At 37.1% G+C, this 22773-nt stretch overlaps 9 protein-coding genes and 1 long non-coding RNA gene across 22 annotated transcripts in view; 4 read left to right on the top strand and 6 right to left on the bottom strand.

The window, feature by feature from the left end:
* The first annotated feature begins 1495 nt into the window (after positions 1–1495).
* LOC6642267 lies at positions 1496–2276 on the top strand. Its single transcript, XM_002064920.4, has 2 exons — positions 1496–1592; positions 1676–2276. Exons 1-2 carry the CDS (start codon positions 1533–1535, stop codon positions 2237–2239), a joined length of 624 nt encoding a protein of 207 aa, XP_002064956.1. The 5' UTR covers positions 1496–1532; the 3' UTR covers positions 2240–2276.
* Positions 2253–2876, bottom strand: LOC6642268. Its single transcript, XM_002064921.4, has 2 exons — positions 2808–2876; positions 2253–2720 (listed from the first exon to the last, which is right to left on the bottom strand). Exons 1-2 carry the CDS (start codon positions 2841–2843, stop codon positions 2316–2318), a joined length of 441 nt encoding a protein of 146 aa, XP_002064957.2. The 5' UTR covers positions 2844–2876; the 3' UTR covers positions 2253–2315.
* Positions 2877–3032: 156 nt separating this feature from the next.
* LOC6642269 lies at positions 3033–3851 on the top strand. The gene is made up of 2 exons (XM_002064922.4): positions 3033–3089; positions 3152–3851. Exons 1-2 carry the CDS (start codon positions 3048–3050, stop codon positions 3683–3685), a joined length of 576 nt encoding a protein of 191 aa, XP_002064958.4. The 5' UTR covers positions 3033–3047; the 3' UTR covers positions 3686–3851.
* LOC111518576 lies at positions 3672–6696 on the bottom strand. 6 transcript variants are annotated; one of them, XM_023175806.1, is made up of 9 exons: positions 6638–6696; positions 6490–6576; positions 6225–6425; positions 6101–6151; positions 5945–6035; positions 5172–5881; positions 4916–5110; positions 4792–4842; positions 3672–4724 (listed from the first exon to the last, which is right to left on the bottom strand). In XM_023175806.1, the coding sequence occupies exons 1-9, from the start codon at positions 6647–6649 to the stop codon at positions 4056–4058; spliced, it is 2067 nt and encodes a 688-aa protein (XP_023031574.1). In that variant the 5' UTR covers positions 6650–6696; the 3' UTR covers positions 3672–4055. The 6 variants fall into 6 exon arrangements, with proteins under 6 accessions (XP_023031574.1, XP_023031573.1, XP_023031572.1 ...); XM_023175805.1 differs by having other exon boundaries at positions 5172–6035; positions 6101–6148; XM_023175804.1 differs by having other exon boundaries at positions 4792–4839; positions 5172–6035.
* A 299-nt stretch (positions 6697–6995) lies between these two features.
* On the bottom strand, positions 6996–8288 carry LOC6642270. The gene is made up of 6 exons (XM_002064923.4): positions 8231–8288; positions 8128–8154; positions 7941–8066; positions 7805–7879; positions 7387–7743; positions 6996–7330 (listed from the first exon to the last, which is right to left on the bottom strand). The coding sequence occupies exons 1-6, from the start codon at positions 8276–8278 to the stop codon at positions 7145–7147; spliced, it is 819 nt and encodes a 272-aa protein (XP_002064959.3). The 5' UTR covers positions 8279–8288; the 3' UTR covers positions 6996–7144.
* Positions 8289–8467: 179 nt separating this feature from the next.
* On the bottom strand, positions 8468–9541 carry LOC6642271 (early nodulin-75). Its single transcript, XM_002064924.4, has 2 exons — positions 9481–9541; positions 8468–9403 (listed from the first exon to the last, which is right to left on the bottom strand). The coding sequence occupies exons 1-2, from the start codon at positions 9508–9510 to the stop codon at positions 8537–8539; spliced, it is 897 nt and encodes a 298-aa protein (XP_002064960.1). The 5' UTR covers positions 9511–9541; the 3' UTR covers positions 8468–8536.
* Positions 9542–9882: 341 nt separating this feature from the next.
* Positions 9883–11348, top strand: LOC6642272. Its single transcript, XM_002064925.4, has 2 exons — positions 9883–9955; positions 10711–11348. The coding sequence occupies exons 1-2, from the start codon at positions 9884–9886 to the stop codon at positions 11242–11244; spliced, it is 606 nt and encodes a 201-aa protein (XP_002064961.4). The 5' UTR covers position 9883; the 3' UTR covers positions 11245–11348.
* Positions 11349–12162: 814 nt separating this feature from the next.
* LOC111518642 lies at positions 12163–12612 on the top strand. 2 transcript variants are annotated; one of them, XR_006954128.1, is made up of 3 exons: positions 12163–12224; positions 12278–12424; positions 12482–12612. It is a non-coding gene; the product is annotated as an uncharacterized LOC111518642 (long non-coding RNA). The 2 variants fall into 2 exon arrangements; XR_002724038.2 differs by having other exon boundaries at positions 12169–12224; positions 12309–12424.
* A 550-nt stretch (positions 12613–13162) lies between these two features.
* LOC6642273 lies at positions 13163–14401 on the bottom strand. The gene is made up of 3 exons (XM_047010669.1): positions 14374–14401; positions 13499–13923; positions 13163–13435 (listed from the first exon to the last, which is right to left on the bottom strand). The coding sequence occupies exons 2-3, from the start codon at positions 13908–13910 to the stop codon at positions 13299–13301; spliced, it is 549 nt and encodes a 182-aa protein (XP_046866625.1). The 5' UTR covers positions 13911–13923; positions 14374–14401; the 3' UTR covers positions 13163–13298.
* Positions 14402–16458: 2057 nt separating this feature from the next.
* LOC6642508 (protein sickie) overlaps positions 16459–22773 on the bottom strand; it is a 215571-nt gene continuing 209256 nt past the window's right edge. For all 7 annotated transcript variants that reach the window (XM_023175880.2, XM_047010629.1, XM_023175879.2 and 4 more), the window contains 4 exons: positions 17844–19720; positions 17528–17783; positions 16984–17463; positions 16459–16913 (listed from right to left, as the gene is read on the bottom strand). In XM_023175880.2, the coding sequence (XP_023031648.1) occupies positions 16794–16913; positions 16984–17463; positions 17528–17783; positions 17844–19720 (2733 nt within the window). In that variant the 3' untranslated portion in view covers positions 16459–16793. The remainder of the gene's footprint in view (positions 16914–16983; positions 17464–17527; positions 17784–17843; positions 19721–22773) is intronic.

Consider the following 22773-nt stretch of genomic DNA (forward strand, 5'->3'; position numbering starts at 1 on the left):
ATAACTTACAGTACAATGCTCAGACAGCTGCAATATAAATAATATTATATATACCATATATGTATATCAAAAACTTATCAATATGCAACTTGGTGTTTCAAAAAACTACTTTTTTCAAAATTACTAAATGTACCTACACACACACAAACATATACACACACACACACAACTTGTTGTTTCAATATTCTAGTACTACAAAAACACATACAAATGCTTGAAAAATATAAAACTAAAAATAAAAAATAGTTCAAGATATTTTTGAAATGAATTCAAATACGTAAAGTCAATGTCAGTTAAAATAAGCAATAAATATAAATAAAATCTTGTGTCAATTTTTCGAAAATATATATACCACTATATATATGTAGATATATAGAGATATATTTTAATTTGAATTAATAATGTGAGCACGGGTGTAACTAAAAAAAATGCCAAGTAACTCACATATAAAGCGTGTTATTCTGAATATAAATATAGTCGTTAGTTTAAGTATATAAATACTAACTAAGATAAGTGACATTATGTATGTATATATTATATATAGTTAAATTGTTTTCAATATTGCTGAAAATGTAGTGTGGAAACTGTACATCTAATATAAGTATATGTATGTATGTATATATGGAGGGGGCGGTCCGATAAGTACTTCGTTTACAAGAGATCAGAAATCAAAATCTTGAAAAAGTGTCAATTTGTTCTTGGTTTTGATCAATGCATTTAAGTCCACAAAGTTTCAACTTCTTTAAATCATCTCAAATATAAGTTTTCCCAAAGTCTGTAGGGTTTACACACCTTCCATGCATCAATGACCTTCTCAAGTGAAATTTACGGAACTTTTTCAGCCTATTGCATACTTTATCTTTATCTCACGTCATCCAATTCAACTATTTCAAGTCCACGTATTTTATGCAGAATATGTTTGATTAGTGATCTTCCAATTCAAGATCGTAAATTTATATTAACTTTACTGCATTCATAATCAAAATAAAACTACGATTCCGATTTAGCTGAAAATTTGACAGGAACCCTAAGTACTTAACGAACAACCCTCGTATACATATATACAGTATATTAACCAAGTAAAACGTCTCATTTGACATATAATTAATGAGTGTGGCTAACAACAAACTTACTTAAGTATATATGCTAAGACTAATTGGTATGCAATTTATTAATATCTAATTGTATATGTATGTTAGTTCTAAATCATACATACATACATATATGTAAATATATATAGTCAATGTGTGTATCTGTTTAGATATTATTGCTGTTCGATTAAGCGAAAAGAAACATTTCTTGTTGGCTAATTTTAAAGAAATTGAAAATCGTCTAAGCCGCTAATTTAGTCTTCTTTCTTTTCGTTTTTTCTCCTTTTTTTTTTACTTTTTGGTGACTTTGCTAAAGCGCTTAATAAAAGACCTAAAAACTAAACTAAAGACCATCCGAACGATATTTTGTGAAATCAATTGCTCTATTCAAATGCTTTGAACTTGCTTTCTCAGTCTCGATTTGACGGCGATTGTGGCAACATGTCAAGATCGGAGCTCCTTATCAGCATCGTCATTGGCCTGGGTCTAATCTCTCATTTGGTAAAGTTCACGTTGATAATTCACATTTGTATATATACGAGTGTATATGTATGTATATCGATTAATAATTTTCATTTACATAGACCTTGGCTGATTCGGTGTCAAATTTATCTGTTACACCCACGCCCTTATCTCGTTCGGCTGTTGAGGGCATTGAACGACTCTACAATCAGGTTCTACAGCGAACTATAGAAGATGCCTATCAACGATTAATTCGTTTGAATGACAGCAATATCATTGATAGACAATATTTCGAAGATTTGGATACGATATTCAGTAATGAGGATTATTATAGTACAGCTTACTATATCTTTGCCTGGATCAATAGTGATATTATGATGCAAGCGCAACCCGATAAATTGCTAGCCGAAGTTCTACCCGTTGAAAAGGCGGCCATACGTAATTTCTATACAAAATTGAAAATACATTTGGAAAAATATTTACGTTTAAGTCGTCAGAATAACAAAACGGAACTACTCCAGAATGTGACGCGTTGGCAAAGTGAAACTCAAGATACTATAGTCATGTCCTATATAGAGTTTCCCCGCAATTTACAAAAACAAATTCCTGAATTACAATTGATGGACTATACCAAATTGGCCAAAGCACTGCTTGAAGGTGTGGCAGCGGGCATATGGAAAGGTTAATTTAAAAAAATACTTATATACATATATTTATATATTAGTAATCGATAATAAATATATAAACTTATTTGCTAAATTATTACTGTTCTACCAATTTATAGATTTCCATATTGACTAGCCTTAGTGTCTCATCATATTGCTTGAGTACATCCTCGACAGCTTGCAGGGTGGGCTCAAAATCCTCGTGATTGCTGATTCTTCTGGCATACTTTACCTCCACGGCCTCCAATTGGGCACGTAGTTGGCTGTAGGTGTGTCTTAACCCACGTAATCTTCGCTGCACTTTTCGCTGCTCACAATAACTGCCCAAATGACGACAATGCTCAACAAAATGTAGGAATTCTTGGCCAAATTGCTCTAAGGATTGAGCCCATAAATTGACATCCGTTTGAAAGTCATTTACTAAAGCCTCTTGTTCATCCTGCTGTTGCATCAATTTGCGCAGTTCCCTCAAGCTTTCACCGCGCGTATAGGCATCTGCTGACTGGGAAATGAAGATGTTTGTCATGTCATCAAAACAATTCAATTGAAATTGTATGGGGATACCAAAATTAAATTATGAACCACCTACTACGCTGAATAACAACAACAAAATAAGGGGCAACATTGAAAACGCAAATGTTCTTAGCACGTCAACCAATGTCTGGCAACTGATTACAGAGTCAAATGATCCCACGATTGCTAACCGCTGATTTAACAGGCGGACATTGCTTTTGTTTACTTGGTTGACGTAACTATTTGCTGACCCTATAAGAGCCTTTTCACTTGTTAGAGTTAACTGAGTATCTGATCAGTCGTGTATCTTTTAACTATGTGGTGTTTGATTTTTATATTGGCTGCGCTTCATTCAGCGGTAAGTAAGATAAAGTTTCAAGTCCTTGTAAATTTCGTTTTCTATTTTTTTTTTTCCTAAAGTCAACGGCTCCTTTTAATACCATAACGCTAGAGATGGACATTATAAAGGAGATGGCCGAGGCAATTGCGGATATCCTTTACAAGCAGATCGATCTGTTTGAACGAGTCATAGAAGATGCAGAACTCTTGCTACCCGCCGATACTACATCACAATTTCTTAACGAAATCGAAATATTTCTGGACACAGCTCATCATATTCTCAAGGCAATTGAGAATTCCGAAGAATTGGATAGCATTGAAGATACAATAGAGGAACTATTCGATTTCCTAGACTTGGATGACTCAAATGAAGCGGATAAACTAATTGATCGTCTACTAGAGCAATACGGCCTTATTGAATTTGAACAATATCAGGAGGAAAGACTATCAAGAGCCTTTCACCGCATCGAGCAACATGTTGAGATCTATCTCGATCGTTTAACTGATGAGAAATTGAAACGACATTCCGATGTTTTGGAATGGTTTTTGAATTTCCAAAATGAGAAAGATATCGAAAAGAAATTATCAATAGCAATGGATGTAGACTTTAATTGACATAATATAGATTTTAATTAAAAGTGTATTTAACGAAACAGTATAAATTCAAAATTCAATGGAATCAGATGTTAATCATAAAGTTTCATTTTTTGTTTTCCGTGTTGATTATTCCAGAAGGTTATCAAATCGAATGCAAATAAAAGTGTTATACTAATTAGGCGCAGACAACATTTTTCGAACGGTGTGGAGAATAAAACATGATTGGGATTGGCACTCAATTTATGTAGTCTAAACTCTTCTGGAGTTGGCTAAAAAGATTTAAAGGATAATGAATTTGATGTAAGCTGATTATTAAGGCATCAATGCGGATTATTCAAATAGGATCGATCCCTTCTTCTAGGAACAAGATCGTCCTCCTCATCGTTACTCAAGAAAGTTTTATGGCGAAGTGAACTTGATGCGATCGCTTCCTTCTTAGAGGGGCAAGGTAATCTTCTTCATCGTTATTCAAATGAATTATAGGGCGAGATATATGTGCATGTCGCATTTTATCCCTTCCTGCAAGGTCAAAATCATCCTCTTCATTATCATCCAAATTAAGTTCAGGGCGGGGTCTTTGGCGTGAGTGACCTTTTCTTGTTATAACAATATCGTCCTCTTTATCGATATCCAAGTAAATAATTTTGCGGGGTCCATGTCCTTTGCGTGATTGATCCCTCCTTCTAGGAACAAAATCATCCCCCTCATTATTATCCAAATAGGATATGGGGCGAAGATTTAGGCCTTGGCGTAATCGATCTCTTCTTATAGGAACAATATAATCCGCTTCATCACTGTCCAAATGAAATTTAGGGCGGGGTCCATGTCCTTGGCGTGATCGACCCCTTCGTCTAGGAACAAGATCGTCCTTTTCATCATTACCCAAATAAGTTTCATCACCTTGTTGTGATTGATCTCTTCTTATAGGAACCACAGGACCATCCTCCTCATCATTATCGAAATGAATTTTAGGTAGAGATTTATTGCCTATTGCAGTCAATTGGCCATCTCCACTTTGAGTGTGAGATGTATCAAAATTTCTTCTATTAGAATGTATCTTAAAGATAAATGAATATATTTTTTGAAAAATGGTTCATTTAAAATTCACTTTATTTATTACTTACCGGGCCATTATTGGCATGAAGATTTCTCTCCTTCTCGACGGAAGATGGCTGCTGAAAATAATGCATAAAAGTTATCGAGCTGGTTTGATCATCGAAAAGACTATGGGGATCAACACAATCATACCGTTGTAACATACCAACTGTCATATCTGTAGGTTGTATTACTGTCACTTGAAGCAGCACCACCTGTAACATGAGGTTCCGGCGGTTCATATGACTGGTATGAATCAAAACTACTAAAACCCATCTTGTAAACAGGACCCTTGATATATTTCTCCCTATTGTCTTCTCCTAGTCCACGAGCCGATGACGAAGAGCGCTGTTAAAAGGGTTGTTTAAAAAATCGTGCAAGTGCATAAAGCCTATCCTTGTTATTTTACCTGATGAATACTCCAATCAGAATCGTCCGATTTAGTATGTTTAAATTTATCCGATAGTATATCATCGGTTTGTAAATGAGTTTTTAAGGGAAAGCCATGTCTTTGGGGTAATTCATCCGATATTGACGGAACGAGATCATCCCCTTCAGCATCATCCAAATTAAGTTCAGGGCGGGGTTCATGTCTTTCGCGTCTTCTTGTTATAACAATTTCGTCCTCATCATCAAAATTCAAATAAAATATTTTTCGGGGTCCATGTCCATTGCGTGATTGATCCCTCCTTCTAGGAACAAAATCATCCCCTTCATCATTTGGATAATGATCCAAATGGGGTATTGGGAGAAGTCTTAGCCCGTGGCGTGATCGATCCCTTTTTCTAGATACAAGATCATCATCTTCATCATTATCCAAATGGGATATGGGGAGAAGTTTTTGGCCTTGGCGTAATCGATCCCTTCTTATAGAAATAATATCATCCGCTTCATCCCTATCCATATAATAACTGGGGCGGAGTCCATGTCCTTGGCGTGATTGACTCCTTCTTGTAGGAACAAGACCGTCCTTTTCATCATAATCCAAATAAGTTTTACGGAAAAGCCCATGTCCTTGACGTGATTTACCTCTTCTTTTTGGAACAATATCGTCCTCTTCATCGTTATCCAAATGAATTTGAGGGCGAAATTTATGTTCTTGGCGCGTTTGATCCCTTTCTGCAGGAATAAAATCATCCTCTTCTTCATTATCCAAATAAATTTTGTGGAGAGACTTATTACTCGCATTAAATTGACTGTCTTTTAAATGACTCATAGGGGTAACATCGTCAGCATCACTTTGAATCTCATAATTTTTTCTATTAGAAGGTATCTTAAAAATGATTATTTATTTTTCAAGTTTTATTTTATTTAAAGTTTACTTTATCCTTTACTTACTGGGCTATCATTGGCATGAAGATTTCTCTCCCTCTTAACGGAAGAGGGCTGCTGAAAATAATGCATAAAAGTTATCGATCTGCTTTGACCTTTGAAAAAACCTTGGAGTAAAACCCGTACATACCGTTGTAGCGTCCCAGCTGTCATACCTGTAGGTTGTATTACTGTCACTTGAAGCAGAACCAAGTATAACATGAGGTTCTGGCAGTTCAATTGACTCGTATCCACTAGAACCGGAACTACTAAAACCCCTCTCGTAAACAGGACCCTTGATATATTTCTCCCTATTGTCTTCTTCTAGTCCACGAGCCGACGACGAAGAGCGCTGTTAAAAGGGTCGTTAAACAAATCGTGTAAATCGTGCATAAAGCCTATCCTGATTATTTTACCTGACGAATAATCCAATCAGAATCGTCAGATTTGATGGGTTCAAACTCGTGCGTAGGCACGTCTGCTGTTTTTCTCGCAATGTGTATCTAATAATGGAATGATTTCAATCTTGAGGACTACGTCTCAGGAAAGTCATTGGGTACTTACTCCATTTCCCATGTATAAGCAAGAAATCACTACGATTATGTAGATAGAATGAAGCGACATTTTGCCGCAAACGTCTTGTTCTGACCGCTGGTTTCAACTGAATGATAACTAAAAATCAGGAAGAGCGCAAGTTGCTCGATGATTCATTTAAAACCGGTAAACAACTATTTTATGTGATGGAAATCGAATAGAATTTTCAAATATGTTAATAAATGTAAATGTAAATGCATGTTTTGTCTATTATTACACAATGTACTTGTTATACTCTTTCCCACAAGCCAATTCTTTCATTTTTTTAGATACTAGAAGCATTTGCTAGCAGCTTAGTTTTTAAATTAAAGGCATACTTTTGGGGGGCTAAGGGAAGTAAATGAAAATGTATTCACTTTATTAAAAACCGATTGCTAAGTATATTGCTAATTCAATTTTACTTCTATATTTACTACTCTATACTATTTGTTTATATTTTTTATTGAAAACAGGACTATGATGTAATTCTCTGAACTCTTAAAAGTTCCTCAAAGTTGAACCAAAGCCCTGTCGGGAATCATAGACATGCTGTTCAATTTGTGGCGGACTGAATCCATCAGAGCTATAGCTAAAGGACTCTGAACGATGGAAGTTATTTGAAGAGTCACCATGAGGACTACGGGGACTGCCACCAAAGCCAAAAGGACGCGACATAAGAGGCATCTGAAATCATTTCATTAAGGTCATTGTCATTGAGGAATTATAAGTTTTGTACTTACCGATCCACTATTAATTTGACCCGACGGACCAAAGTTACCAGTATTTCTTGGACCACTTGAATATATTGTATAAAGGCCATTCCCATTTGGGGTTGGTATAGGACCTGAACTAATATGGGATCTGGGAAAGCCACTTTGAGTGACAAAAGGATCAGAACTTCGAAATGTTTGTGTGTAGACGACATTGCCATTGCCACCTGAATCGGAATATGGTCCAATCACTCTATAAATTGGTGAAAAAGCACCATTGCTTGGATTAATACTCGCACCGGATGTTCTACGAAAATGTTCTGCAATTTCTCTCAAATCTGTTGGAAGATTTTGTGGATACTCCCCTTGATTGCTGCGATATGGAGGCTGCCAATGAGACGATGAGAAGATTTTGTATTCAAGACGATTTCCAAATTGATTGACTTACCGCTGTATTATGATAATTGAATGAGGTCTCGTCGGATGTGTCACCTAAAACGGGATGCGCCTCACCAGTTGAGCGCTGAAAATTTATATTTGCGTTGTAGAAATAGATATATTTAACTTTCTATTGTACTCATTACCTGTTGAAAGGTCTCAGAGTAATCTTCTTGAGCCGTAGAAGTTTCATTCTGTTCAACATTACTACTCTGGCCAATTGGCTTGAACATGCTTGTGGGTATGTTTCTGGTATCCCTGGCAGTTCTTATCTGAAAACCAGTTAATTAGAAAGCTTTCAAGTGATTTTTTATTTTCTTGAGTTGAGCTTACCTTTTGCTCTGGCATAGTTTGGCCAAGCTGTGAAAGTAAAGAATGAACATAGAAATAACTTGCCAAATGTGATTATTCTTTTTTTGTTTTTTTTTAAACTTACCTCCAACCAGCTTAATGCCATAATCATATAAGAGAATTGAAGCAACATTTTTCCGTCTGGATCGTACAACGATTTCAAGTTGAATGACTAGCAAATGTGCTATGCGAATGCAATTAAATCATCTCCTACAATCAAATGCAACTCGTTTGACGGGAAGTCATTGACGGGCGAGGTGAGAGGAATAATGCATGCTACTGGGGTTATCGGAATCGGGGAAAAAGCCAAAGCCTAAGTAAGTTGATTTATAAATATTTACGTTTATTATAGATTAGTATTGAGAAACTTGAACTAAACACTGAAATTATCTTAATAACGGCCATAGGGTGAGCCATAGGGTGATCCATATCCTACACGTCCAATACTAGGATAGCCGGTTATTATTTGAGGAACTGGACGAAGGCGAGGCACTGCATAGACTGGCGGATAACCAAAACCTGGAGGTTTGAATGGCACATCTTCGTGCTCTTCTTCTGAGGACTTTTTATCATCACCATCCTTCTCTGTTGCTGGCTTTTCATCGTCATCATCGTGGTGGTCATAATGATGATGTTGATGGTGGAAACTGGGGCGGAATCCATAACCGGAGCCGGGTCCAAAGCTAGGAAAACTAGGCTGATGATAGACCGAATTAGGTGGATATGGTGAATAGGGCGATCTGAAGCTGGGATACGATGCATAGCCAGGTGACAAAGATGAACTGGGTGCTGTTGACTCCTTTTCGGGAGTTTTTGGATCCGCAGGCTTTGAAGGTGTAAATACCAGACCAGGATAGGGATAGGGATATGGCAAATGTGGATCGCCATGTGGATGGGGATGAGCATGTGGCTTAGGCTCATGTTTAGGAGGTTTGGGTGTGGTTGTTGTTGTAGTCGTTGTTGTCGTCGTTGTAGTTGTAGTTTCCGGTTCCGGTGTAGTTGTGGTAGTTACAGGAAAAGCTGCCCCATCATTATTTTGTAGTAAACCATCGCCAAGTTGCTGCAAACCGTCATCTGGCTGAGCTGTGCCTCCATTATTTGGCACTATTTCTGGCTCTAGGGTTGTTGTCACTGGTTCTGTCTTGTGCTCATAATGTTTGCCATGCGGCAAATGCTGATCATCCAAAGTCTCCTCGTCACTGTAGACAGAAACATCTGTATCGATATCCTTTGCTTGAGCCATGCTCAGAGCCAATAACTAAATGAATTAACCAAAATTAGTTTTTTTTTTGTTTTTTCATGAAACCAACTCCATTTGGCAATTTGCCAACTTACCTGGCTGAGTATTAGAAGCTTAATGTACATCTTAGAACGTTCGCCAACTGTCGTTGATTGTTGCAATTAAATGAATGCCAGCCGGTTTTTATAGCCGCATCTCGCCCACAAATTATGGAAATCGGTAAACCGACAATTATAGATTATTTTCTAAATAATCAACACACAGCCGCATCAACGAGCAACGTAGAAACCCGACCAGAAGGCAAAAGCAGCTCAATCAGGTGTAATAGTATTTGGAATTTCCCTTTTTTGCTTCACTCTTTTCGATGCGTAAGTGAATGAGTAAGACAAAAAAAACATACATATAAATTGAGACAAAGGCACAGAAAGTCATAAAACTCTTGTGTTATCAAAATATTTTGCATTTTCCATTAATTTAATTTGAAAAGTTCCACTCGTGATGCTATATAAATGGCATTACCCAGACAGCGTTGCATTTCGAATGGACTGTGATATGGACAAACTAAAAATGGTAAGTCCAAAATATATATACATACATATGTATGTATGTAATAAGCCTTTTGGCAGGACAATTTATTAGCTCAGAATCTAAGTAGCCAAATTGGACTATAATGGATCTTTGTAATGAATTGTCCCCGTTGTTTAACCCGTTTTACTGAATAAAATTATTATTTCCAAACTGGTTATAAATTCCTCAAGAATTATACTTTTATTTAAATTATCCAAACTCACAAGTTTTACTTAAAGATCTTATGGAAATGGAATTTGAAAAATTATTTAACTGTTTTTAGAATTTTATTCGCTTATAAAACTCTCTTAATCTAACGAATGCTTTAGATATTCTTCTTCAACTAAACTTCTTTAATTTTTTCGGATTTAAAAAGTCATATATCAAGTATTTTATAAATTTTTAAAGGTTTAAAAAGTGAAAGGTCATGTTTTTTGTTAAAAACCAATTTAAGTATTTTATCTTTATTGATTTTTTTTCCCCAAATTAAAGTTTACACAAAGTATAAGTTTTCTGAGATTTGATAAGTCTAAAACACAACACAAAAGGAAAAATTAATAGAATAAACAATAAGCAAAATTTTAAAATTTCAGCTTTTGAATTTAGGAATAAGTATTTGAATCCATGTGAAATTGGTCTTATTGTTAGAAGAATACCTTTTATATATAAGAACAATAAAGATGAGCGTTAAGAAATGAAGGCTAAAGATTTTTTAATCAACTGGTTTAAAGTTTATAAAATTTTTTTTTTCTTTTTAGCTGATCATCTTTGTGCTTTTAGTTAGCAATTTAGGAACTATAAAAGCTCAAGACGAAATAACACCTGCTACAGATTTAGCAACTCCTTCTAGCGACTCGGCAGGAACAAAGAATGAAACCTTGGAAACTGAAACCACTTTAGGTACAGAGTCAAACTCTACCACAACCGAATCATCGGGAATAAAAAATGAAACCTTGGAAACTGGGAAAGCAAATGTTACCAATTCAAATGATTCTTCATCGACTCCAGCTATGGAAGTGTCCGATGAGGTGGCAGAACCAAATCCGAGGGAATTTCTCGTAAAGGAAGAATCGGAAGAAGTTAATTCAACTGAAATTTCAACAACTACGGATTTTATGGATTTGATGACTTATATGCAGTATGATAATGCTGGTGATCCCTATGCACGACCAGGAAAACATTTGCCCGGATCCAGACATATTAGAGCTCACGATGGTTTCCATAATCTAAAGAGAGAGAAATATTGGGCACACTGGAATGATGCATTTACCACAACAAAACAACCAAACTGAATAACATAACAGGGATACCCTGTTTAAGTGTGATAATTTGCATTAAAAATGTTTGTAATTAAATTGAACTGTAGCTTGACCAAAAAGCTGTATTTAGTCATAGACGTGATACAATGCACTTGACTTTCTTGGGAACGGTAAGGGTAATAGAAGAGAGCAATATGATCAAAAGACTAGAGGGCATTAAGTGTTTCTGATTCTCTAGTTTATTTTCGTGCTGGGTCTCACAATAGAGGCAACTAATGGAAGACACTCTAAGGCCCATGATGGATTTCATAATATCGAACGTGAACCGCGTTGGAGGAATTGGAAAGCACATCTGAGAGCCCATCATGAGAAACATCTATCATGAGAGATAATGGCAAGGTCTGTCCGACGAGGTCAGAAAATGCATGCGAATATCATGTATCTATTAGATAAATTTCAAATAAAACAATGAAGATGAACAGAGGAGGAAGTGCAATCTCTGAACATCAATTATGCATTCCGATTAAAATATAACTAAATTAAAGTAAATTTACTTTATTAACTTTACTGAATAATCGTACTTTTATTTATCTAGTTGTGCGATTAGTTGCACAATTGGAAAGCGCAGGGCTGGATTTAGAGAACTAAAGGTTCATGGGTTGAGCGCTGCGTGCCCCCTCCCTCGAGAGAAACATTTGGGAAATATTTTCAAACAGGTATTGCCTTGTAATCTTAGTAATATCTCCTCCTAAATCCGGCCCTGGGCACATGAAAAATGGGATAATTATGCCAAAAGTGTCACGACGACACCGACTTAATGATAGGCTTACCCAGATCGAAGAAGTTTTTATTTTTATTTATCATGCAAATCGAAATGATTTACGTTCTCTTAAAACAAATATGAATTTTTCTGCTAATTTTATACGTTCAGCTCAATTAATAAATTCCTAATACAAAGTTTAGTTGGCAACTTGAATTTGCGTTTCAATCTTGCAATGGAAACTCTGAGAGAGGTATGGATTTAGGAAAATTCTTTGATATTATTAAATAATTTACAAAACTCTAGTTTATGGCTCTACTTCTATTCATCTATTTAGCCACCGGCGAGGTGGTGAATCTTAATGTGAATCATAGTCCCGATGATCGACCTCGTCATATGCGTCCACACAATTTACATAGACCCCCCCTATGATGGCTATGAGTGGTATAAAAAGTAAGTTGCCTTCTGAAATTAAAAAGCCTTTAAATATTTAACTAAACCTTTTAATAGTTATCCCAGAGACTAAAGAAAGTAGTGAAATGGAAACATAATGACGGATTCCAAGGTCCCTAAGTGTAAAAAGTGTTTGTAGTTTCTTACTTTATAAAAAACAAAAATTTTTCAATAGCAGAAAAATGATGTAAAATATTTAAAATTGCAAGTTGATAAAAAAAAAATAAAGCGTAATTATTTTTCTATCTAAACCAATTGGTTAAAATTATTTAAAACTGTTTAAGACATTTTCAAGTCATGGCAAGTTATTTCTCCCAAAATAAACATATTTTGGCTTGAGAAAAATGTCTTTGACGGTGAAATTTTGGAAATAAATCATATGTGCGAATTCTTGTTAAGACTATTCACTAGGCCAACTCCACAAATGCCATTTCACGACTTGGCAAAAGTATCGAATCTACGTTGTTTATAAGGATGTTAGGATAATCTTTACTTTGTTTATCGTTTACTTAAAAGAAATTTGTTTAATAGATTAAATTGAAATCTTTAATTCTGTTTCTTTATATACTATTTGAAGATCTTTATTTGGACTGCTGGCTATATTGGGGATAACCCATAAGCAAATAACAAAAATAATTCCAAAATCAATATAGCTGAAACTGGTTTTTCAATTCAAAGAGTAAATCCAAGTAAGTATGGTAAAACCCCTGCACTTCATTCTCTATTTAAACAAAGAAATTAGTTTAGTCAGGCATATGCCATAACTTTAATTTGAACTAAACTTAGACATCTGCACACGGGTTTCTGCTTAATTACTGTCACACACAACATGGGCATTATTATTGTTTTGGAATTGTTAACTGGATACAGGTCCTTAGTTCTTCCATTTGTTGTTCTCGTAGTCCCATTTGGAGGTCAAACCAGTCACAGGATTAATTTCCAAATCGATAATACGCTTCAGTTGAGCCTTCTGGTGCTCCTCATCGAAGGTAATGGGGAGTTCGTCGTAAACTAAAAAAAAAAACAGACTCATTTAAAATTTCATTTCATAAAATATCAACACGGCTCACTAACCAAACAAGTTCATCAACACGGCAATCCAGATGGCAGCAGCTGTGAAGATCAAACCAACACCCAAGTGCATCTTCCATTCACCAGTGGGGGCCTGAACCTCGGCAATGGTCTGACAGAAGCTGGCACGGTACAGGGCTTTGATCTCCTGAGGGCTCAACTTTTTCCAATCACCCTGCTCCTTGGCGCGCAGAGCATTGATCTCGTTGTTAGCCTCACGGAAACGGATGGCGGGCAGAGGATAGTCCACACGATCAGCATAGCAGGCAGTACCATTCCAGCCGTAGCCGACAATTTCGCGCTTGCCAATCTTGTCCAGAGTGTGGACAGAGGCTACGCTGCCGACCTGGGCATTGCGTGGCAACTGGTTGACCAGCTGACGGAACACGGCGCTGTTGATTAGTCTGAGAGCCATTTGGTAAGAGAATCTGCAATCAAAGGTAATAGAAATGTAGGATTAGTTACTTAGTTTGGCAACTGTGACGCATGAGGTGAAGAGCAGAGGTTATGTAACCATTTGACTACGTGATCCTCAAATCCATTTAACAATTTGCCAATTCCCGGTGTAGATTTCGCGTAGATATTCAATTCTTTCATTTGTTTAGCCTGAAGACGAGTTTTGATTTAAAAATTATTGAATTTTTCACTCCGAAGCCGCAAAGTAGCCCCCACCGCCCCCGCATCAATCGGAGCAGCTGTTGTGTAACCGGGAGGGAACTATTAAGTGAAAATTGTAGTTTCCAGTCATGTTTTAAAACCATTTCGACGTCGCTATAGTCCATGGGACACTTTTATCTGATATTTTATTCAGTTTACTGCCGACTTTGCTTACAATGCTAGGAAAATTTATACAATTTTTATTTTTATTTTCTACGTACTTGACTCGCTGAGAATTAATGACCAGTTACTCGCGAACGCGTTTTAAATCGCGTGAGTAAACGCTAGCGTTTTTCTCGCTGAGAAGCAGTGCTGCCAGAATCTTCCAAGCTAAAATTGCTAGATTTTTGAAGAAAAATTGCTAAAAGTTGCTAAAAAGTAGAAATTATTACTGAAAACACTTTAAAATAAAAAAAAACAAACAATTTACATTTAAAATTCATTACTTAAGCAATTTATAAACTAAATTAGTCTTAAACTAAAGGATACTTAAAATATTGTCTAGCTCGTCAGCTTCACATACATCAGAATATATTTGTCGCAATCGCTGAGTGTTTGGCAATATGCAGACATAGTGCTGCTTCCTGCTCCTGCGTTTTGGTCGACTTTGGAACGAAATGCAACTTATTTTTCTGGGTACATGCGCCCATCACAGCTACATGTTTTTTTGAGGCAGCGTGGTGGCGAATGTCAAAAAGCTTTGCGCCTATTGAGGATTTGCAGTAGGCACAATATGCTCGCGTTGGATCAGTGCAATCCTTGCGAATCCATTGCTTAAACTCTTCGTCTTGAAGCCAGGCATCACGAAAATTTTGCTTGTAGACTTTTGGCATTTTGATCGCTTTGCTATCACCAAACAAATTAAAAGAGTTACCATACACAATAAAGTTGTTCATATAAACGAACCACTGAAATAATTACATGTTCCGATGTCTTTGCGAACCGCTTTCATCGTCATTTGTGCAATCGATGATAAAAAGGTATAAAAAATGAAAAAACTCCTAAGAAAAATATAAAACTTGCGTTTTTTATAACAAAATTAATAAAATTGCTAAGAAAAAATAAAAAGTTGCTAGATTTGTGGCTAATAGCATTTTATAAAGGAAAGTTGCAAATTTTTTTAAAAGTTGCCAGATCTAGCAACTAAATTGCTAAACTGGCAGCACTGCTGAGAAGAGTGTGACCAGTGTGCCGCGATAGAAAAACCCACGCCACGACTACTTGCAAAATAAAGCGGTCACCCTGCACCTATCGATAACCAGGAAGTTGCATCTCTAGTTATCGCCGCGCAATGTAAATTTAATTATTAGGTGTTTTTGCTGAATTTGGAGATTTGAAAAACTCTTTGTGATAAAATATTGTGTCTTACCTTTTAATGACTTCACAACAAATATTAAAGTGCATAGTTTTTACTTTAATTTTCAGTAAATTTTGAAAAACAACCCAATCCACATTATATTTAATATTAATATTAAATTTTGTACAAACAATAAAGAAAACAAATTGAAGTATAGTTTTATAATATTTTATTTTGATTTGATTTCCATATCTCATAAATGTACACATTCAAATTAGACACGAAACACATAAATTTTTTATTGTATTTTGTATCATATCATGAATAATATTTATGTATGCATTGGATTTAGTTTTTATTCATTAGTATTTCATATTGCAGCATTTCTTTTCTAAATAGGATTACACTCAGATTTTAATTCTGTTTCTTCTTAGACTTTGGATAATTTAGCTATGGAGTTTTGTCTTCTTTTTGTTTTTGTTTGCTTTTGGGGGAGTTTTTGAGTTTTACGTATTTATTTTGTTGTTGTTGTAAGCGCTGTATGGCATAATAAATTGTTTAAATACATATACATTTATATAATAATAATAGTAATAATAATAATAATATAATTTGTAATATATGTTTGTAACAATATTTAATGTTAAATTTTATGCAAATAATTAAACTAAAGTGAAAGCTTTTTCCTTTTCTCTTCTTGTTTTCAAAATGTACATCTTTTTGTTTTTATTTTATTTTGTAAATTGGTAGTAGCAAAATTTCTTATAGCTACGCTTTTACAGTATTCTTTAGGTAATATTCTTTCTTTAATTTTTAAATATAATAAATTTAGATGTATGGTAAGTATACCATCTCGGGAGGATATTAATGGGTATAAAAAGTCAGAATTTTGGTTTGCTTAATTCAAGTGGGAAGAGGGTGGTTGAGGGGGTGAAGGTTATTTTGGTTATTCAATTGCTATATACACAGAAAATTAACATTTAATGTTAGTTTTTGCTTTGCTTTCATATTAACTTCATTTCCCCTTTTTTTTTGGGGGAGCAGGCCTTTTTTTTTAGCCAAAATGCTTTATTAATGTTTATGGGGGGTGGGAATGGGCGATTTATGGGGGGGTAGAGGATAAGAAATTTGCATTTTTAACAAGTGCCGCTAAAAAGTGCAATGTGAATGTTAAGGTATGAATATCTCTTGGAACTGCTTTTCATTCAGTCTCTCGAAAGTAGTGCAAGAAATTTCAATTTCATGGTGAAGATTAGGTGGGGACGGGGAGGTTTCAGCATATTGGCAATGGCCCTATAAATTTGGCATGTACGAAGTTGGTTAATTATTGTTTTTTTTTTATTTCTATTCAGCACCCGCTGAACTATCTGGCGTGACATTGGAATCCAAGCTGGCACAATCGGATTCTTGATCCTGGGCCTCTGAATAATTGGCCGCCTCCTGCAGACGCATCAACATGTTGAGCTAAGAATTAAGAGTAATAATTAATAAAATTGTAAATAATTTGTTTTTGTTTGAATGTTTTGACACTCACCAAAGGATCCTGTTGATCGCCATTGCTTAAGGCCACACCCTCTAGACCCACATCCTCGGCATTGATTTGCCTTAATGGAGGCACTGAATCCGGGCCATAGGGCCACGGGTAAGAGTTGCGTATGAAAGTTGATGGATCATTCCATGCTCCACCTCTGCGGCCATATAGTTGGACACCTTCACGCACTGCCTCAATTAGATAGGGTGACAAGTGATAGTTCCAGATATCGGTGAACCACACCTGAGAGTCTTTCAAGTCCAGAGGACACGAAAGGAATAGACGTGGTCCAATGGTCACATCGCTTGAGCTGTGGACTTCTAGGAAGCGATTGATGTGTTGCCACACCGAAGGTAGCCAGGCCAAGACAGTGGCCAATTCGGGTTGTGGATGCTGGGTTTGCAGTTCCAATTGGAAGAGGCGACGACGCAGGAAACGTCCAAGGAAACCCTTCACTGGCTCCATGTGATTGGCGGTCAAGACCTGCAAAGAGAAAACATTAAATTAAAACTGATGTCCCCATTTTTTCTGTTGTAGTTGGACTTACCCAACGGAAATTGTGATGCAATTGGAGATTGGTTGTATTGCAGGTGGCCTGGGACATGATGCCAATGATGCATGGCAATTTATTGGGTGGCCCAGCACTGAGTAGACATGAGAAGACATCGCCCAGAGCAGAGGCATGATGCAAGTTATCCAATATGATCACAGAAGGCAACTCCGAGGCGCCATTGGCAATGGCTGCCTGTTCGGCAATGTGTCCGAGATATTGACGCAGATCCTTGGAGGATTTGTGATCCACGCTGTAATGTTAAAAAATGTTAGCACGTTTTTTCCATTGGACTTTCTGGTGTGTGACTTACTTGAACGTGGCTATGGCCTCGGAGGGATTGCCACGATTGGCTCGGGCTACCAGAAATTCAGCCAATCGTCTGGCCAAATAGGATTTGCCCGTTCCCGAGGGACCACACAATATGAGACGACGATGTTCATTCAATAGACTTATATATCGATGCACAATACTCCGTGGTATTAGACTATCAAAGGCCAAACTACCGACACCCTGTAGACAGATGTACAGGGTGCGAACATTGCCGACAATGTAGCCACATGGCAGCAATTCGGGGAATCCCATTTCGGGGCCACGCTTAGCTTCGCCCAAATGATACGATGTTATCGAATCGGTATTAAGACCCAAATTCGTGCCCGGATCAATGCGAGCCACATAATCCTTAAAGGTCTTACGCACTATATAGTCCAGATTCTGCCACGTCGTCTTGCCCGATATATAGGTGCAGGCAATTACAAATTCGTTTGTGCTAGCAGCTGTGAAGTTGACTTTGCGTTCACTTTGCGATTGCGTCTCGGCCTCGTGATTGGCTATGATGGAACCATTTGCATAGAAGCCATCGAGCTCGAGCAGTTCCTCACAGTATTTGGCAAAGGATTCGGGTTGACCAAGATAACAGGCAATGGCTATTTTCTTGCCATCACACATATCGGGTAGCTCCTCGGCAGCGGTGGGCATATGCACGGGACTGCTGAGTGGGGCTGTCTCCAAGGCAGGCGGCGGCGGAGTCAGATCTATGTGAGTGCTAGGGCTGAGCGGGGCCACTCCACATACCGAGGATGTGGCTGGCGCTGGTGGTGGTGGTGGCTCAGGAGCTGGAGCCGGCGGCATGCAATCCTCTTCGAGCTCTTCACTCAAACGTGGCGGCAACTCCATCGGGGGTCTCGAATTGCTGTCGGCTAGGGAATAACGTCTGGAGACTTCAGAGCTTCCTGTCACCGAACCATTCGGACTTATGGCCTGTCCCAGGCTAGCTTCAGATCCGGCCAGCGAACGAGTTGTAACTAATTTCTGAAGACGTTCGTTATTCTGCTTGAGTGACATCATTTCCGAGCGCATTTTATTCATCATCTCCTTGAGGCTCTCCAATTGGGAGGCAGAACTCAAGGCCTCCAATCGTATGTCGGTGAGTACTAAGTCCTTTTCCCTCAGCTGCTTCTTCAGGTCCTCCACAACCTGCTGATCCTCGCCATCGATGGCATCTATAGGCTTGGCATTGTCTATCAGAGTGACAGTCTTTGCCGGACTACTTTGTTTGCTGCCTGGCAACGGCGGAGGCGGTTGGGTGGCCAAAGCAGCCAGACCCAAGGGTTCACCATTGTGCCCACCATTGTGGTGTAGAAGAAGAGAGGAAACCGGAAGTGAAGCTGACGATCCCGTCTTCAGATCATGGTTATGGGCATGGGTATGATGTCCCACATGGCGACTTGTCTTCGAGATCTTGGCATTGCGGGAGAAGGCCTTAGTAAAGCTGCTTCTTAGCCAGCCTTTCTTCTTGTTTGCCTTGTTCTTATCATGGGCAGCCGAGCAGCCCGAGCTGATGGAGTTCAACGAGCACATGGAATCTGTACTATGTTGTCGCTGCATGGCCAAACCGCCTGCCATGTTGCCATTGCCATTGACATTCATTCCTGTCGTTCGACAGGGACCTTGCGGTGGCTTCTGGTCACTGGTATTCTGGAGCTGATTTTGATTTGCCTGCGTCTGCACACCCATGCTTTGCATGTGAGCCGTGGTCAGACCAGCTTGAATGGATTGTTTACGTAGCAATTCGATCGTCTGCCTCATGTCCGTGAGTTCGCCATCTTTACGCTCTGCGGTCGCTGTCAATTGTTGCAGGCGGTTGGTCATGTTGGTTAGCGATTGCTCAAAGGCCGTCACCACATGGGCCTGCAAAAATACAAACAGAGAGATAGTCAGCCAACGAGCCATGTCGAAGAGAAGGAAGGATAATTTATCATCACAATTGAGTGTGCTCTAAGCGTGTTTGGCATATTAAGAAGCACTGTTTAGTATGCAACCCATTGCATTTTTCCCCCCATCTCCCAATTTTTTCCCTGAGTCAACCGCTTCACCTGTTCTATAAAGAAACATTAGAGTGGCTAAAATCTTTTTCGTTCACTTTGGAATTATTTTTTATGATGCAACGTGACCGACGCTATGTCGGGTCTTTTTTTCCCCTTCTTTGCTGTCTGTCCACAATAATGAACGAAAGAAGAAAAAAAGATGAAACTAACTACATCAAGCTAATGAGCGCCATTATGGCGGGGGGGATAGAGAGAAGGGGGAATTGTGAGTCAGCACGGAAGTTGTAATTGCAATTTCTGGGGTCACAGATTGAAAGCATTCTAAGCGGAAGCCATCAAGTCACTTCACACAAAGACTAATAGAACAACTCTTGAGTCGAAAGCAAAAGTTAATTCACTGAGAATTGAGGGAAAGAGTCGTTATTAATCATCATCAATTAATTCTGATAAACTTTAAAGTTTCATTTCATTGGTGACCCCGACGTAAAGAAGACTGTGTTGCAATAAGTCAGTTAGTTATATGGAACTTCAAACTTAAATGAAGTGCGATTACAAGCTAATGTTCTACATCCTCAATTTGTTCTTCACATTTGGCTAAGCTTATCTCTAGCAGCAACGGCATACGTCGAATAACAGTGTTGGGTAATGCCTTTATTTTCAATATTAAATTAAGTGTTTTAAAGACTAATCTTAAGTCTTTTTGGAAAAAGTTTGTTTAAATCTGCTTTAAAAATAAAGTTGATTCAAATCTTGTAAATTGGCAATTCCTTGAAAAAATATTTGTCAGGCTTTAAAAGTTTACTTCTGATTTACTTAATGTGCTACAATAATTATTTCTCTCTGTTCGGATTAAAAAATAAACCTTACAGATTTTTATTAAACACAAATAAAACGACTAAATATTATTACATAGTTGTGTACTAACTAATCAATTAAATTGAAAAATTATTTACGTTTATATTTGCTTAGTTTTTAGGTAGAAGTTGTCATTTGTTTATGCAAACTAAAGCCTTACAATGTTAATTCTGCTGATTTGTTTTCGTCTTTGGCTTTGCAATGTTTTCTAAGCTTAATATTGATTTGCAGTTTCTATGACATCATTGGATAAATATTAGTTAAGCTCTTCTATTATTAGTTTCCTAATAAATGAGGCGAAGCAATGTAACAATTACTAGGTAGTTACTTTGCTTCCGACGTGCCTATTTGTTGATAAAAATCTAACACGTTTCACTATTTAATCTGCGTGCCATTTATGCAAATTTTGAGTCAACAAGTTATTAAAAGAAAAATCATTCAAGAGACGACAAAATTAATTATTTATGTATTTGCTGTTGTTTTTGTTATTTTTTCCATTTAATTATGATTTTTTGTTGTTTTTGTTTTGTTTTCATTTTGTATTCGATCAAAGCAAAGTTCAAGGCCAGATGGAATCGACAGATGGAGAGACTAAGCAGGGTGACAACAGGGGGTTAACTTTAATTGCCAAGTCCGAGTTGACTTCAGGTTGTAGTTGTTGTTGTTGTTTTTGTTTTTACTGATTTTAAGTGCCCCACAAAAGTTGATTGGCGATTTGTTGGCATCGCAATTCGCCAAGTTGTTCTGACCATAAAACTGGCTTGATAATTCAATTTAATTGTTCCAAGGGGTTACCCATTTGTGAGGAACTTCTAACTTTACTTGGCCTTATCTATTTTATGACGATTTTCTGTCACGTTATGCCACTCCTACCACTCCTACCTTTTCTCCTCCTCCCCCTCTTTTGTCATACTCACTCAATCTTTACCACTCTCTCTTACTCCTTACTCCTGTCACCCCCGGCACCCGCCGTAATCAATTTTTATGTGTACCAACTTACGTGAGTTGGCACTCAAATGAAATGATGCAGATATGAGAAAAGTTATATGAAAAGGGTTTTCTGTGGCATCTTTACAAGGGATGTACATACATACATATATGAGGGTAATGCTACGTGGTTTTTTAATTTCAGACGTGTTGATTGTAATGTCTTTCCTGCGGGTTTGGGGTTTCATATTTGTTGTGATCACGTTTGCAAAAATTTATAATTTAATTAGTCTGACAAATGCTGTTAAAATTCTTTGCATGTTGCCTAATTTGATAATCATATGGGAAAAAGTGAGTGAATGGGAAAAAACTGGGTGAGTTCACAATTGCTTGAAGATTTTAAGTCACTGAGATTTTAAATATTTTAATCAATTAAACAGAAAGTTTACCTAATTATGATATATTTACCTAAATTTGAGAAACTCTCTATACAAAGCCTTGATTTTAAAACTATAACTTTAACTAAAATAAATTCAATAAATAGATTTTACGTTAAATCCGATTCTGCTATTTGATTTTTATTTTGATTTAATACTTATATTATTGTTAAGCCACTGTTTATATGCAGATATATGCACTAAATCTGTTTAAAATGCCTTACATGCCCTATAACTAATCCGCATTTTCATAATAAAACGTCGGGGTCACAATAATATGAATCCTGGAAATTTGAAGTATCCTTCAATGCAAAAAAAAAAATCAATCAACGGTTGCCTATTCAAATGCCATAAATCTCAAAGGTCAAAGTCATCAGACCTTTCTGCACTTTTTGGCATAGGTAAATAAAAAAAAAAAACAAAGTTGAAAATGGCAAATAAATATCTCAAGTTGAACTTGACTGACCTTCAGCAGCCTTCAACAATTAGTCATGACTGTAATATGTACATAGCCACAACCACACCCACTCTTGGTCCGACTGCAGTGAAAGTTTCTCAGCGCAAGGCCATCCATCAAATATTTTTCAATGCAAATTAGTAACAAGGAACCAGAAAGGCAAAAGGGGAGAGAAAAAAACCCAAAAAATAAATAATAGAAAACGTCAACGGGGAGGAAAAAAAAAACAGAACAGGAAAA

The sequence above is a fragment of the Drosophila willistoni genome, assembly GCF_018902025.1.
Source record: "Drosophila willistoni isolate 14030-0811.24 chromosome 2R unlocalized genomic scaffold, UCI_dwil_1.1 Seg167, whole genome shotgun sequence".
NCBI classification, from domain to species: domain Eukaryota; kingdom Metazoa; phylum Arthropoda; class Insecta; order Diptera; family Drosophilidae; genus Drosophila; species Drosophila willistoni.